This window comes from Alosa alosa, chromosome 1, assembly GCF_017589495.1.
Source record: "Alosa alosa isolate M-15738 ecotype Scorff River chromosome 1, AALO_Geno_1.1, whole genome shotgun sequence".
Taxonomy (NCBI): domain Eukaryota; kingdom Metazoa; phylum Chordata; class Actinopteri; order Clupeiformes; family Clupeidae; genus Alosa; species Alosa alosa.
Window position 1 is genome coordinate 24,535,158 of NC_063189.1, and position 17,163 is coordinate 24,552,320.

The 17,163-nt window shown below is 41.2% G+C and overlaps 1 protein-coding gene across 2 annotated transcripts in view; it reads right to left on the bottom strand.

The window, feature by feature from the left end:
* LOC125291527 (polyamine-transporting ATPase 13A3-like) overlaps positions 1 to 17,163 on the bottom strand; it is a 52,443-nt gene that overhangs the window by 9,954 nt on the left and 25,326 nt on the right. For both annotated transcript variants that reach the window (XM_048238265.1, XM_048238275.1), the window contains exons 10-27: positions 16,141 to 16,275; positions 15,955 to 16,027; positions 15,633 to 15,764; positions 14,525 to 14,692; positions 14,068 to 14,225; positions 10,948 to 11,136; positions 10,745 to 10,806; positions 10,483 to 10,633; positions 9,984 to 10,118; positions 9,583 to 9,600; positions 9,317 to 9,470; positions 8,772 to 8,892; positions 8,548 to 8,672; positions 8,156 to 8,328; positions 7,731 to 7,853; positions 7,253 to 7,332; positions 6,941 to 6,983; positions 6,441 to 6,550 (exon numbers count right to left, since the gene is read on the bottom strand). In XM_048238265.1, the coding sequence (XP_048094222.1) occupies positions 6,441 to 6,550; positions 6,941 to 6,983; positions 7,253 to 7,332; positions 7,731 to 7,853; positions 8,156 to 8,328; positions 8,548 to 8,672; positions 8,772 to 8,892; positions 9,317 to 9,470; positions 9,583 to 9,600; positions 9,984 to 10,118; positions 10,483 to 10,633; positions 10,745 to 10,806; positions 10,948 to 11,136; positions 14,068 to 14,225; positions 14,525 to 14,692; positions 15,633 to 15,764; positions 15,955 to 16,027; positions 16,141 to 16,275 (2,150 nt within the window). The remainder of the gene's footprint in view (positions 1 to 6,440; positions 6,551 to 6,940; positions 6,984 to 7,252; positions 7,333 to 7,730; positions 7,854 to 8,155; positions 8,329 to 8,547; positions 8,673 to 8,771; positions 8,893 to 9,316; positions 9,471 to 9,582; positions 9,601 to 9,983; positions 10,119 to 10,482; positions 10,634 to 10,744; positions 10,807 to 10,947; positions 11,137 to 14,067; positions 14,226 to 14,524; positions 14,693 to 15,632; positions 15,765 to 15,954; positions 16,028 to 16,140; positions 16,276 to 17,163) is intronic.

The following is a 17,163-nucleotide window of genomic DNA, read 5'->3' on the forward strand; positions in this document are numbered from 1 at the left end:
CTTGTGTGTTTGCCTGCGTATGTGTGTTTGTGCATGTGCATGCATGCGTACATATGTCTACTGTGTGAGTATGTGTCATACGTATGATTACTGTAAATGTATGTGTGTGCGTGTGTATCTGTTTATGCACATGTGTGCACATGGAATGGGTTAACATGACCCCTGGAGGCAAACATACGGAAAAAATTGGTCATCCTAGGCCCTACAGTTCTCAAGATATTCACAGAGAACTGTGTCTGCCCTACCCTCCTTTCGGGGGGTCCAGTCCAGCAGGGGGGGGGCTACAGATCAAAACGAAGAATGACGGTTCCATGCTATCCATGTGGGGGTACATGCCCACCAAGTTTTGTGTACCCCGGTCTTTCAGTGTCCCGGGAATCCTTGTTGGTGTACGTCACTAAATGTACACATAAATTATTTTATTGTAAGGCCCCCATGAACGAAAGTACACAAAACTTGGCATGCATTCGGAGGGTGTCATAATGATCCTACACTTTTAATTTCGTGCAGTTTTGACCTTGTCAGCCAGAGATATTGTGATGAAAACACCTAATTTTTTTGCTTTTTAATTTTTAACTAGGTGGCGCTATACATAAAATAAGTGGTAATGGGATGGGTTGACATGCCCCTTAAGACCAACATACATAAAAAGGTGGACCTCCTAGGCCCTACGGTTCTCGAGATATTCACAGAAAACTGTCTCCGCCACCTACAGGCCAGTTGGTGTATAGTAACATAAATTAATTTATTGTGTGGCCCCCATGAACGGAATTCCACAAAACTTGGCGTGCATACAGAGGGTGTCATAATGATCCTACACTTCCAATTTCGTGCAGTTTTGACTATGTTAGGTCACAGATACCTTCAATTACAACACCTCATTTTACTTTTTTTGTGTTTAACTAGGTGGCTATACATGAAATGAGTGGTTATGGAATGGGTTGACATGGCCCCTTGAGATCAACATACAAAAAAAAAAAATGGTCGTCCTAAACCCTACGGTTTTCGAGATATTCACAGAAAACTGTGTCTGCCCTACCCTCCTTTCGGGGGTCCAGTCCAGCGGGGGGGCTACAGATCAAAACAAAAAACGATGGTTCCATGCTATCCATGTGGGGTTACATGCCCACCAAGTTTCGTGTACCCCGGTCTTTCAGTGTCCCGGGAATCATTGACGGAAATGTGGGCATGCGAAAAAGAAAAAAAAAAAAAAAAGAAAAAAAAAAAAAAATCTGACTAAACCTATATGACCGCCAAGGGGCGGTCATAATTACCGGTAAGTCAAAATGATCTTTCAAGAGAGCGCTAGGTAAGTCTTTTCATACTAGAAACAATACCAAATAGATTTTTTGATCTTATTATACGATTAATAGCACTTGGTAAGATTTACATTTTTGCAGTGTATCAGGCAAGGTTCTAAAGAAGTATCGGCTTCTTCATAGGCTTCGCCAGTTTGGTGTTAGGTACAGACAACCATCATGCTCTTGCAGTGAGCCATTGGATTGCCAATGCTTTCCCCCAGCTATTCTTTGTATAAGAGACTGCTCAGAGGAGCAGCAGACTGATGCAAGGGCCAGGAAGAGCCGTCCATTGGCCATGTTGATGCAGGAGATGGAAGACGAGTTGGGAGAAGCAGGGGATGTAATTTGCAGCCAGGGTAGTCTAGCAACTCTCTGTTGGCTTGTGAGCTGGAAAAATCAAACTTCGATCAGGCCAATCATATCGTGTGTAGAGTCGGTGCAGTGTTTCCCCTACAATGTATTCATCAGCGGCGCAGCGCCGCTCCTGGAATTCAAGCGCCACTGCAAAAAAAGTTGCCTAATTAAAAAAATAAAAAAAAATAGACGCAAGTGAACTTCAGGAACAGCTGCCGTTCGTTCAGGTTTCATGTCAACAAATAATAGTAGGCTAACTTTGAATGAAGGCGCAGTCAGGGATTCCACAGGAGATCACGCTTGTTTGTGTTTATGTTTAAGTTTATTAGCAGACGCAATTTTGTGCAAAAAAACGTAGCCTACATTATGTTAACCAAGGAACCAAATTAAACACGCCAGCGAGATAGCTCGCCCCTACCTTCAGTAGCCTATTCCCAGATAAATTCCACGCATTGTTTCGTTTTTGTTTGTGATACAGGCAATGCTTTCAAGCCCTGTGTTGCTAACATACCTAGGCTGTGAAACTAAGGTCTAGCTAGCCTATTGGTGGGTTTAATTGAATTTGAGTAATAGGATACGCAATCATTTACATCTGAGATAGTTTTCTAATTCCTGTAGAGCTCACCAAAATTATAGATATGATACAAGACACTTATCTGCTATAATCCAAGATAGATTTTCTTCGAGTTTTTGAGCATTTATTTTACCAAATGACATGGGAAACATAATTAATTTCATTCACATATTTTTATGCACAATGCACACAACAACGCTACTAAGTTAAAACCGTGAGAATCAAGCAAGCCTCACGGGTCGTCACGGCATTAAAGTGACAGGCACTCAATACGACTTGCACAGCACTGTATAAACTATATAGACTTCTCTTTCATGTCATGTCATTACACTGTATTGTAATGGCATGAAAGAGAAATCTATATAGTTTATACAGTGCTGTGCAAAAGTTAAGACACCCATGCTGAAATTGACTAAAGGGAGTAATAAAAAACATATTTTGCCTTTTGTCTTAATGCCTTAATTAAAAAAAAAAATAGGACATCAATTATTTTTTAATGCATCATGTATCGTAAATAATAAATGTTATTATATAAATAAATGTCTTAACTTATGCACAGCACTGTATGTTCTAAATAGTAATAGTTTGTACAGTGGCCTACAGTGTACAGTTGTACAGTGGCTAATTACTAATAATGTAAATTAAAAAGGTGAAAGAAAAACATGAATAATCCTGTTCAAGTACTGCAATAATCATGCTTTGTAAATAATGCTTGTGTTGATGGTTATGTCATAATTTGTAACTCAATCTGTCCATTTCTTTCACAAAATCCACCAGAAGTCACCAGTTACGAAGTTACGAAGTCACCAGTCAGAAGTTACGTGGGATAGTGAGAAACGTAATTTCGATCTCTTTGTATGTCTGGAACATGTGAAGAAATTGACAATAAAGCTGACTTTGACTTTGACTTAAGGAGTCATTCAAAATGTTCTCTTTTTTTTTGTGGGGTTCCTAAACGCTTCCTACGATCAACAGCACCGCTGCTGGAAGAATTTCTAGGGGAAACACTGCGGTGGGCGGGCTTAACATAATGATGACAGAGTTGCAACGGTTCCACGTGAATTCCTTGTTACTTGAAAACAAAGAAGATGGGTGCTGTTGCTGGAAACGGCGGTCTTTGAATCGTGACTGGACTTTTTTTTTTAAGTTGGCAAAAGTTTGATCAACTATAGCCAACGCGCATGGGACTCATGAGATGTAGGCAGTGTTGGGAAGGATACTTTCAAAAAGTATTCTGTTACAGAATACATGCCCAAATATGTATTTTCTAACGTATTCAATCTGAGTAATGTATTCTGAATACTTGGATTACTTCCGCATTGAATTGCAAATCCTGCTTACTAAACAGGCCTATTCTGGTGTGTTCTTCTGTTTCAAATGGCTGAAGTGTTAGGCCCAGGACAATGTAAAGTCAACTAAGCTACCTGATACAACTATAAAATACAGTAGCAAGGTGACCAGTAAAACTACAGCAGGCACCTAGGAGGAGGGATGTCTGTTTCTGTCCAGTGAAAGATTTTGAAACTGACAGGGACAGCTTGTCCCCTCCAAGCAAGCCAGACCAGGGAGCTCTATGCCATAGCCCCTGATGTTATGGACTTCATAGAGCGTAGGCATGTTCAACACCTCTTGTCCAATGCCCAAGTCCCACAGGTTAGACAAACTATTATATATAAATATCTAGGGGTGTGAATCTCTCATGTAAAAGACGATACGATTCACATCTAGATACATGGGCACGATTCGATACAAGAAAAGATACATGTTTATAAAAAACGATTCAGTACGATTCGATCCGATGCAGTTCAAGAATGGAAAGCATTCTGAAATATTTTTTATCATTTGCTCAAGGTGCACATTAAAGGAACCATATGTAAGATTGTGGCCAAAACTGGTACTGCAATCACTTTCAAAATACTGTAGAGCGGTGTATCCCCTCCCCCTCCCCCCTGACTCGAGGTTGCCAACCCGGATGCCGAAACACGACTGACTTTGTGATTAGTAGATAGGTAGAGGGTGGCGCATCAGGCCAAAACACAACATGACATGACAAAACACAACATCAACATCAGTTGAGGGCTGCAACTTCACTTTTTAAAAGACAATATCCTGGCCGGACTACTGTGGTCAGTGATAAGTATTTGAAGTGAACATGATTTCTTAATGTCTTGTGACATATCAGGGCCATTTTATGATTAATTGAAATACATTTCTTACATACGGTTCCTTTAATTTTATATTATTATATTATAGTATTATATAAAATTATATTATATTATTATATAAAATTAATGTGCCCCTAATATTATATCAATTATCATGGTCATGGTCAATTAGGCAAAACATGTGTGAATATGATTATCTAAACTCAGGTTTGTTTCATATACTGTATTGAAATGAAAAAAGAATAGTCTACATTTCAGTCAAACACAGCAGCCAAATACAACATAAAAATAAATTTTTATAGACTTTACAGATTTTATAGAGTTATATCTGATTGTTTTCATGGAGCTGTAGCCTTGTTGAGGTAAGACAATACCGAAATAAAATAAAACAGTGCTTAAGACACTCTTGGCCTTTTCTCATATAGCCTACCCTACAAGAATAAAATAGGCCTATAAATCAATAAACTCTCTGGGCTTATTTTGTTCCAACAGTAGACCTAATGCAGAAACCTATAATGCCACAAGTCTGAGTGAATATGAACAAAATAAATGGCTAATAATTTGTGCATCGTTTTAGCAGCAAGGGCCAAATTATTATTTAACATTAAGGAAATCCCTTCATCAAAGGTAAGGCTATACTCTACAGACTAGGCTATCGCTGCTGCTTAGGAATGCTGTTTAAGTGTTTAATTTTGCGCTGGATTTCGAAAAACCAAAGCCGACCCAACCAAACCAAACCAAAGTGCAAGTTGTCACATGCTTAAGTTGCAGTAGATGGGTAATGAGGTCATTTGACAACTTTGGGCAATGAATGTAACCAAAAACGAACTGCAGTACCCAGTAAGTGGGATGAATGCGCTGCTTGGAACGTAAATGAGAGTCTGAGCGAGCAGAAAAGGTTGTGAACCGATTCATAACAAGTAAATCGATATAACGACAGGTTCATTTCAGTTTTTTTCCCGATACGGGGCTTAACGTATCGATGTAGCCGTATCTTACACATTAAAAACCGATACCGATACGTATCAGTTAATCTTTACACCCCTATAAATATCTAATACTTGGCTCTACACCGAAGGCAGTAATGATTTACTTACTTGCTGAAAGAAATTGGAGCAAATCATAGAACTTACTTGCCTGAGGTCCTGTAGAAACTCTTTGTTTGAACTTACTTGCCTGAGGTCCTGTAGAAACTCTTTGTTTGAAGTTTGATACCCTTTCCCTTGATACTGCCATGTCAAAACTAGGTAAATATCTTTAATCAGTTTGATTCTCGATTAGTTTGTCAACACCGTCAATTGTGTGTCAACACCGTCAGTTGTGTGTCAACCCCATAAGATGGAGGTTTTTCATTTTTATAAAAAAATGTATGTTTCTTTTGTTCAATTGAGTGTGTTCATACATTAAAACACCAACTTATCTACATGCATCAGTGTCTTGTGTGCACAAAATCACTGATTGTATATATTAAAAATTAAAAAATAGTAAACTAAATTAAGGTAATTTAAAATGGCTTATTCCAAAACAATGTAAAATTATCCTAAAAGTGTATATAATGCAATTTATCACCAAACCTTGCTAAGGCACACCATTTCTACACACTTAAAGACTTTACAGTGTTGTTGAATTGATCAAACACACAAAAAAAACATTTTCATGTGTCAGACGGAGTTGACAAATGACAAGTTACTAAGTCAGTAAATGTCAATTTTTATAAAAAGTGGTTAATAAAAATCCTGTTCCATTTCAGGCATGATAGATGAGATCTATGTTTATGATGATATCCAATTCAAATTAATGTAGTATCGATTTTTTGTTTGTCACTTTTCAAAAGTACTTTTGTCCCTTATCTCAAGAATCAGTGAATTACATACAATCACTCACATAAGTTATGCAATTCAACATGACATTTCTGATGCTTAAAGGGCAGAATGTGATATGAGGTAAGATCAAGCTAACTGCTCATGTATAAGTTTCTCATGTCTCAGGATAGCTCCAGAAGCTTGAGATACATGTATGTGCACTGACACAGTAATGGGACCTTACCTGATGAGGTTGGGGACACAGGAGATGTTGGGCGTAGTGGAGGTGAATGGGGAGGCGACTGAGGCCTCCAGCTCAGACAGGGAGATGCCCCCATGGGCTCGCTTCAGGGCCTGAGCATGCAGCATAGGGGCAAGAGCAGAATAACCAGGTGAGTGAACCGCCCCATGCATTCTCTGAACAAACCCATTCACTGATTCTATTTTCTGATGCTTAAATGGTCACAATTAGTAAAGTACATTGGGAAAGATGGACATGGGGGAAAAACACATCTTGCAGAACTCTCAGGAACAGCTCATGTAATACTACACAAATGGTATCCTCTTCTCAAGACCATATAAATCATAAATTTAATCAAAAACAATATTAATTAGAACCTATTCTACATACAAGGGTACATTTTAGAACAATAAAAGTCAGATAATCCAGACTAATTGAGTGTTTCTATTTTAGGCATTGTCTAAGACAGGAGAAGGTTTCATATAAGGACTGGCGACACTTACACCACAATCATTTGCACCATCCCCACACATGCCCACAAAGTAGCTGCAAAGATTAGAATGCAAAAAATAAAATAAAAATGAAAAACAACACAATTGAAAACATAAACTATTATGAGATAAATAACTGAAATAGTACTCGTCTGACAGAGTCTGTCAGAGTCCTTCTGTAACATTACAAGTGTCATGAAGTTTCAAACAGCAAGGTCATGGCATCAGATTTTACCACGGAATTTAGCAAATGTACCCTATATTCTTACCAAATCCAATGCATTACACACATACAGCACATGTTAAAATGAGTGTTTAACTCACTCCACGCTCTGGAGAATCTCTACCAGCTGGGTCTTTTGGTCAGGAGCCATTCTAGCAAAGACAGTCCCTCTGAGGACCAGCTTCAGCAGGGAGGAAGAGAGGAAGGGGGGAAGAAAGTGAGAGAGGTGGAGACAGACAACTGTGGGATATTCATATGACCCCACTCATTACAACTGGAAGAAGTTATTTGAGAGAGAGATAGAGAGTTTATTGATCCCCAGGGGAAATTCAAATTGCCTGTTGATGACTTGTACTCTCACCAACAAGGTCACTGATTCAACACCTCTGTGCAATGTCCAATAAGGTGCCCCAAGAAAAACAAATAACATTCTAGACAGAGGGGAAAGACTTCTATAACATGAACAGGTATTGGCTGACTGGGGTATTTTCATTCAATAAAAAGTAACAAAGTTGCGTTCCCCTTCAGTAAAAAAATGGCGGTCTATGCTGATAAACCAAAGCAGGCGTCATAGCTGACCTTTGGGACGAGATCTGGGAAGTGCTCTATAATGGCAGCCAGAGACTTCCCACTCATGGCAAAGTGGTACTGTTCCCTCAGCCTGCCGTTGGACAGAGCTCCATCAGACTCCACGTCCACCAGCTGCAGAGGAAACAGGACAGGCACCACAGCTCACGCACACACTGAACACAGGAACCATTGAGGATATGGAACCACAGCTAGGGGTGTCTATCATCTTGTGCTTTGTATTGGGGTATATTATACTCTAGATCACTATTCCTTGTGAAACAATCCTACAATAATTAAAATATAATACATTTACTGCTTGACGTGTGATACTCTTTGCCGTTATTATTCCCTCACATCAATTTCCTTCCTCACTCCTAGCAAACAGAATGGCATTTCACACTGGACGTCCCGCCCCCCGCTTAAGCTCCCCTCACCTGGAAATGGCCATTTTTACTGGCCGGTGCCGTGGGGCTGTCTGTGTAGTGCCAGAGGACCACAGCTGCATGGCCCCCTCCGGGAGGCTGCGCATCCGCAACGATGACCCTCTCCTGAGGACCGATCATGCCACAGTCTCTGGCCACGGAGATGGCCGTCAGAAGGTTGTCACCTTGACAAGACAAGAGCGTGCACTCATGAGGTCAACAGCAGCCCACGCATGGCTGAAATGATTAACAAACATCTCATTCCACGTGTTCAAAATAGTTCATGTGGTTGAGTTCCTCTTTCTGTTTATATTTTTCAAGTTGTTAGTCTTGTTCACTAGCAAAGTATGATAAATCTGACTGTTTTTTGCTCTACATTATGAATAATTAAATAAATAAGTCACCTGTAACCATCACAGTGCGAATGTTTGCACGCCGCAAATCTTCCAAAACCTCTGCCGTCTCTGGCTTGAGTTTATTCTGCATGATGATGAGGCCCAGGAACTCCATGTTACTCTCTATGTGGTCTCTAAGGCACACAACAGCAATCAGTGGTCAACTCATTCAAAAATCAGCACACTTATACAGAAAAGAGAAAAAATGGATGGGAGGATCAGCTGCCTGGAACCTGTTGAGGCTCTGCACTTTATGCCAGGTCAGTTTGGCCTCCAGCTGGCGGTGTGCCAAGGCAATGACCCGGAAGCCCCGGCTGGTGTATCCCTCCAGAACCTCAGTGAAGTTCTCTGGAACTGTAAATAGATGGATACAAAAAAACATTCACTGATGCCTGAATATTACAATCCTCAGAAAAATTTCACCAAGCTGGTGAAATTACATTTAGAATCTACAGACATCTACAGATAAATTATTCTTTTGCTATTCAATTGCTATAAGATGGAATAAAGCTGAAGAATATGATGGTATATGGGGAATGTGGAATCTGAATATTTTGAAATTAGCATTAACTGTAAGAATATTAATATCAAATAAATACCCCTTTTAACCTTCAAAAAATTTTTTGCAAATGTCACATGCAGCTCACATCTCACATATCATTCTTTGGCACAGGCTGAAATATGCATATTTCTTTATCTGCATAGAGAGTACACATCTATCTTCTATTTGCACAGTTTATGTTGTGCTGCAGGAACCATGACCGTTGTTGCCACTGACTTGAAGAGCTGTTGCAGAGGCTGGCCACCACCTCTGGTGCCCCCTTGAGGTAGGCCTCCATGTGCTTTCCCCCGAGCCGCCGGACCACCACACTCATTCTCTGCAGCGCAGAGGAAAAGGGGAACTGCCTCACGATCCCCAGCTCATAGGTGTCCTGCAGGACAGGGGACACATTAAAGGCTGCTGATTTACAGCAAATAACAGTGAAGGAAGAGTGAAGAAGAGGAGGAGGAAGAAGAGGATGAGGTTTTTTTTTCATTACTTACAGGCAGCTCATACAGCTCCTAGAAGAGGCAAAGGAAACAAGTTAAATTTGCTCTCACAGAAACTAAACCATACTCTACAGTGGTTCTTAACTGGTCTGGCTTTGGGACCCACAATTTACCATGTTCATGAAGTCGCGACCCATATGTTTTCTTACCGTTCAAGCCAATGAATATGGTTAACTACATGATAAGACACGCAAAGTGCCTGTAGGACTTCATGTTTGGAACATGCTGATGTTTCGCATTACATTTGAGAAGTCTTCAACTCCTGATGTCACCTCGACAAGTTTGTCTTCACTCCTATCTGACTACTGATCTAAACAAGACTGCACATGCCAGAGAATGCAACACAGAGAGTGCGATCTCCATAATAAAATGCCTCTGGTGATGGGAATGCCTACCATGCTTTGATCTGCAGTTGGTGTGACCTCGGAGAGAGTGGACCGTTTGCCTTGTGGCTGTTTGGGTGGCCTTACCACAGTGGGCATTATGGGATTGTGGAGGGACGTCTCCTCCTCTGTGGCTTCCTCCAGTATCTGCTCAAAAACAGGAGCACATGGAAAATATTTTTTCCTATTACGTATGGAAACACACACACACACACACACACACATACACACATACACACATACACACAAAAGCAAAGCTGGCAGTTCTCTGAAATATTAAGGAGCATTGAGAAGCAACTGGTACAAAATACTGACCCAGAGTCCTTTGCCACGTCCATCTAATTCAACAGCACACTTATCTCAGACCCTGAAGTTTGCATTAGCCCTCACACTTTCAATCTGGGAGCCACGTTTTTAGCACATTGAAACAGTCAGATGTTCAGAGCAGAAGAGATCAATCCCGTTCTGCAGGATTGGATGACAAGATGCAGGAGCACTGGACCACACTCACCCATCCAGTGGCGTGGAACATCTTCAGGTCCAGCGGGTCGCCCGACAACTCTCTGTCAATCTTGGTCAGGGAGTGGCAGGCAGCCATACAGGCCAGGAACGGAGACTCCACCTCACACTCCGTACCTGTGTCCTCCTCTGGTTGGATAAACCTGCGGGTTCCAGGGTCAGAAGCTACTTCAGTATACAAAGTGTTTTTGTAACCATATAAAAGACAGACAGACAGACAGACAGACACACACACACACACACACAGGACTCACCTTCCACGTTCAGTTCTGTGAACAGCCCAGAGATCCAAGCCATCTTCAGTGAGTGTGCCTGTCTGTTAAGGGAGGCGTCATAACCAATGTCGTTACATTATGGTAAATCACAAGAGAATTATTGAATTCAACTTGTAACAGAATAAAAAATAAAAAAAGGAACTGCTTATATCTAACGCCGCTGCTACAGAAGTGAGGGGCACCTTGTCAAAGCAGACAAGGTTGAGCTGCCCACAGATGTTGATCCTCTGGGGACTGATGCAGTAGATGCCCACGCGCTTGAGCCTTCGCTGGGCGTACACAATGCCAGCAGTCATGGCCGCCGGCAGGGCAGGAGGCACGGTGATGGTGACGATGTCCAGAGACTCAATGATTATGGTCTTAGCAGGCACCTGCAGGGTTCATCAAAGGGGAGTCAAGGGCCATGACACAGAAGAAATGTTACTAATGTTATCCAAGTAAGATGCTACTAATGTTATCCAAGTAAGATGCTACTAATGTTATCCACGTAAGATGCTACTAATGTTATCAAAGTGACAAACACTTTGAGCATCTGGTGTTGAATCAGTGGTTGGGTGAATAAAAACATGACATTGTCATTGAACGAAATCTCATTTGTGTCCAATGGGTGACGTCAAACATCCAGAAATGTATCATAACACATGGTAAAACATATGGTATATATCAACTGAAGATTGTAGCTACATTTTATATCATCTTGTGCTTTCCGTTATCATACCACATGACCAGTCTTTGGCCTTCCTTATCTCTGAGCCCTTCATGATTGCATAAGCATAAAAATGCCATTGGTGAAGGTCCAACTCCAAAATGCAGTACTACAAAACTGTGTTCAACAGGTATGTGGTTCATGCCATTATCAACACAATGGCTTATAGGGAATGCAGGAAACAATTTCCTTTTGTTATTTTTTTGCATCAAGTGGCCTAGTGGAATTAAAAGTTGCCATTCAAAATAGGTCCCCATTACAATATATGATCTTCATGTACCGTTTCAAACATTGCTCATTTTCCTACAGCCACTGTTATCATTTCCACTATTTACTATATACTATTTACTATCTAGTTCAACCAAGGTAGTGACAGCATTGACGTACACCTACAGATCACAGCAGAAAAATGTATCTCCTCATAAGAAACAAGTTTCTGCCACTGACTGTCAGCACATTTATGTCCTTGTGTTGCACAACCCCAAGAGTTGCCTCCTGGCTATAAAATGACCTTCCTTGATAACAACTTGCTGAAATGCTGCATCTCATGGTTGAAGCAAATACTCCTCTCCTGAGAAAGATGTGATATTTAAGGCAGGCTGACAGAATGACTGCTAGAACAGCATATGTGGGAGATCTGGTTAGACTGATGTAGATATGTTGTTATAGACCCCTTCACGGTCCACGTCACAGAAAAGGTGCGCGCATGTCAGGGTCAGAAAGCTTTCCATCTCATTGAATTGTGTCTGTGTGAATTGACTGAAACGTCAAGGAAACATCAAGATAAATGCTTACTTGTACTACTTTTTTGTATGTATACACACTGGGCTTGTCAACCAGATAGCCGTATGTCAGGCTTATGAATCTCTTGCCTAGGGTTGGGTATCGTTTGGGTTTTATCCGATACCGGTGCTAAATCGATACTTTTAAAACGGTGCCGGTGCCGAAACAGTGCCTGAACCGGTACTTTGTGTTTAAATTAAAATGATCTAAAGCATGAATTGCTTTTTTTTATTGATAAGACAAATTTGAACATGAAATTGAACTGTTATATTGAATTTACTCCTACGCATAATAGCTACATTTAAATGTTAAAACAGCTTGCCATGGATGCACACACAATGGTAAGCTCTGCTTTCAAGTTTACCCAGTGTAAGCGGTTTGCCATAAGGCATGTGAAAACAGCATGCCATAGAACTGCCAGGTCATGGACAACGGCATTTGCAAGCAAGCTAATCTAACAGGGACTCTACTTTCCAGTTAATTCAGTATGTTCCCAAATGCTTCAAGAAATTTCATGTCTTCCCCCATAACACGCAATAGTTTTGAACATGTTAGGCTACATTATGTCAGTGTTGAAGTGTTTAGATTCCCGGCGCTAGTAGGCATTTTAATAGTTATGGCTATGCGCTATACCAGTCAGCTGAGTTTAATTAGCGATAACGTACGGAGATGGTTTCGTAGCCTCTTTGACAGCTCAGTGACATCAGGTATATAACCTACATATTTATGTTTTTGCCAGCTAACTTTTAACATGATCTTCATATTCATTGTGATGCTATATGTGCCTCATGCACATGAAATATTAATATCATGCCATTATTTTGTTTAGAACACACCGTGAAATAAAGTTTTCACCTTACAACTTTGCTGATAACATTTCAAATAAATGCCAGCTAGCGCATTAGCAGGGATATTGTGTAACGTATACTGTTGATGTTGTTTCATAGCCTTTTGCTTGTGTGTAGTTAGGCCCACTGCTAGATTCTAACAGGAGCTTGTGATATCGCTTTAAAAGCTACTTCGGCACCTGCAAGCTGTCAAACACTGTCCACTCGCCTATGTGATGCACCCCTCTGATTTATCTATCTATCTATCTATCTATCTGTATCTGGATGTGTTGCTATCAGAGCAAGACGTTAGAGATGGCGCATGACATGCGCCATCTCTAAAAAGCGATTTAAGCACCGAAATGAGGCACCGAAATCCACGTTGTTATTCGATGCAGTTACTACCGTTTGCGTCGGCACCGGTGCCATATTAGAACCGTGTTTCGGTGCCCAACCCTACTCTTGCCTCTTGCTAACTTCATCTACCTGTTCTGTTATCAGCTCAGGATCTGGCAGACAATCGTCATTAGCTAAGACAAATTTATAAAGGAACGATTCACGGCCCTTGGGTGACAATGACAGTGCATACTTTGACAGCTCAACATGCCGGTAGATTAGCTGCGCCATTTTTCTGACCCCATGCTGCGCGCACACACAACGTAGGCTCTGGATGTTTACAAACATTGAAGGAGTCTATAGGAGAGACATATAGAACTGCTCTGCTTCAGCAGGCTGGCAAGAACAGGACACAGCACTGTCAGTGCCACTCATAGCAATGGAGCAAAGCCCAAGGCCTTTTTCAGTCTCCATCTCTGAGGAATCGCTTTGGGTTAAAATGAGTCAGCCAAAAGGAATGGAATGGATGAACCATTGGCATCGTGCCCAGCAACATTATGGATGGAGGTGTGTTCTGAGGGACTAAACAAAATAAACCCTGAATTCCTCTTATTTTGAGACCCAGGGGGCAAACTGACTGTGGATCTCACCTGGTGTATCACGCTGAGGACAATGGTGTAAATGAACCCAATCCCTGCCACTCCCACCAGGCAAAGCAGAAAGAGGTAGGCATCCCTGTACAGCTTGAAGTCGGTGGGTTTGGGGTAGAGGATTGAGCGGACCAGCTGCCCCTTCTCTGTGCTGAAGCCTAAGAGGGGAGACAGAACCAATCACGGCGGGAAACCAGGGCCAGGCTAGCTGTCCCCATCACTTATACAACATGCCCCTGGATAAACAATGCTGAAATAATAACATCACTAAAAACAATTTCTAACAACACCTACATTTGAATGACAAATCTAATTCAGGCTTTGAAAGTTCTTCTGTAGCATTTTAATTGCTTTTGATGGTCATTCTGATTACCACGACACACGCACAGCACATGCCTGTTGTTTTTATGGTGCAAGGTAATAGTCAGACAGCGAAAGAACCCTGATTGTTACTGACCAGTGTGGACCACCAGGGCCTTGACCAGTTCCCCGGAGTAGAACCGTGTCTGGATGACCTGGGTTCCACAGAACAGAGTGTGTCTCTTGTGCTGCTCAGAGCTGTACAACTCCCTGCCCTCCACTTCTGAGTTAGGCAGGCTGGTTTTGGTTACAGGCACACTCTCCCCTGTATGAACACACATGAAAACACACCACGGTTTGCACCTCAAACACAGACGGAAATGTTTCTCTCTATAATAGATTACTCTGCAATATATATTGTTATGAAAAACTGTTGTACTGGGGAAATAAGATGTAGAATGAGCGCATGAACAAGACCAACTGCGTTCGTCTACACAGAAAAAAACATTGTTTTGTAAACACTGCAAAGTGTCTGGAACACACGTCTGGAACAAGTACACACTTCACCACAGGGCAAAGACACTGTGATATGTGAAGATGGTTCACAAGCTTCAGCACATGATACTATGACAAGAGTGGGGCCTGCTTCTCTCACCATTTCAAGGGTGAAGTTCTATCAGCATATTGTGTGAAACAATCAATATTTCCTGGGTGTATCTGCGTGAAGCTCATACATCTCTAAACCCCTGTGATCCACCCTTGACCATTCAAACCCTACACACAGGAACGTAAATGCCAAAGTCTACTATATGTTTACTTGCAAAGTTTATGTGGAACATTCAGGTCAAGATAATACCAATCATAACCATGACTGAAAGATCACTTAATCACAGTGCTAAAATTAGAATGAAGAGCTATGACCTTGCCGGACTATTCTCTCTTAAGAACAGGCTGTGTGTGCTTGTGTGTGTTTGTCACATTATATGTCCTGGTTACTGTGACCCTGGCAATGATAGGCCATCACTTAAGAGATAGCGGTTAGGTGTAACACCCGGGGTACACCGTTTCCTCTAGTGAGGCTTTTAGAAGAGATCGAATCTTTTTGAAGGTATGTGCCGCTATCTCGTCTGGTGAAGCCAGTTCCATTAATTATAGTGGAAGCTAACTGTTGCGACAGACGCAACGCGAACAGAATACTTCAGCTACGCGCCTGGTGTGGCATCCCTGTAAGAATAAATGCAATGTTTCATTTCATTCCACTTCACCTGTGAGCATGCTCTCATTCACAATGCATGTTCCACTGATGAGCACTGCATCACAGGGCATGATGGTCCCTTTGGTTGGGATCACAATAACGTCCCCAGGAACCAGGTCTGTGGACATGGCCTCCTCCACTTCTGTGACCAAATAAGACAATTCAGTAATACAGTTAAAGATAGTATAATCTGGATATGACAGGATAAAATAGTAAAATGTATTTTAGATAATGGATTGACACTACACATACATACAAGCTACTACACATACATTTGTGAGCACTAATCTATCTCTCTGTTAGAGCCACAGAACATTTATATATGTGGTTACCTTTCTTCCCTCTGCAAACTGACACACGAACAATGCTGTGGGCCGCCACCATGTCATGTAGCATCACATATTGCTGAAATACAAGCGTTACCATCCATGTTGGTGAAAAGGAAAACACCATGCAAGATGAGAACAAAAGACCCAAGGTGTTTTGCCCCGAGGAGATGATGGCAAAATAGTTCTCACCTTTTTAATGGTGTACAGAGAAATAGCTATGGATATGACGGACATGAAGACAATGGCCGCAGCATAGTAGTAGTACTCTTCAGCACTCCACAGGATCACACTGAAGAGTTGGAAAATGTAGAACGGATTCAGCACCTGAAAGACACACAATCAAGAAATAAAATCTATGGAAATGTCTTAATGCTATGACCTGGTCAGGAGTCCTTTGTCTGTCTCAGCTAACGAATGAAGTTAAAACTAAATGGAGTCCTTTATATGGACAAAACAGATCAAGCCTATTGTGGCTGAACTTTAAGCACAATCAAGCAATAATCACACAGAACACAGAAGGCCAGATCTGATGTATGTAGATTTGCGAACGCATTGTTATCAGTGCCATGGCCAACCCACAGAAACTGCACGCTGAGCTTCTTCAGTTTACGTGGTCTTCATCAAATCTGCCGTTCATCGCGTAATCAGCACCTTTCTCCGGCCCCTACTGCAATTTGCGAACGTTCACAACTCAACGGCATACTTCAAATCACAAGTGCAGTTGAAAGAAGTTAACTGATGACAACATTACAGTAAAAGGAATCAAACGTTTAGCGATCATGAAATAATACAATACATGATAAGATGTCAACAAGCAGGGAGATAATGAAGAGCAGTAGTTCTACTCAAACTACAGTACTTGTGCACGTGGGCTATGGAGGACTAGTTAAATCTAGCAAGTAGGAAAGTTTAAGTGGATGACATAAAAGTGAAAATAAGACATTTGATAGGCCAGCGAAAGTTAAGGTTGCTTTTGACATAGTACAAAGACACAAAACTGGTGCTCTGAATAGTGATACTGTTGTCTTTGAAAGTTTCTCTTATTGACGCATTTTAGATTTGGATTACATTACATTACATTTGGCTGGTGCATTTTTAGCCAAAGAGACAAACAACATGGTAGACAGTTTAAGTTTTAAAGCAATTCTCAACAATTTTAGGACAATTTAAAAAACGGTAGAGTACAGTAAGAATAAGATGAGTGCTGTTTTT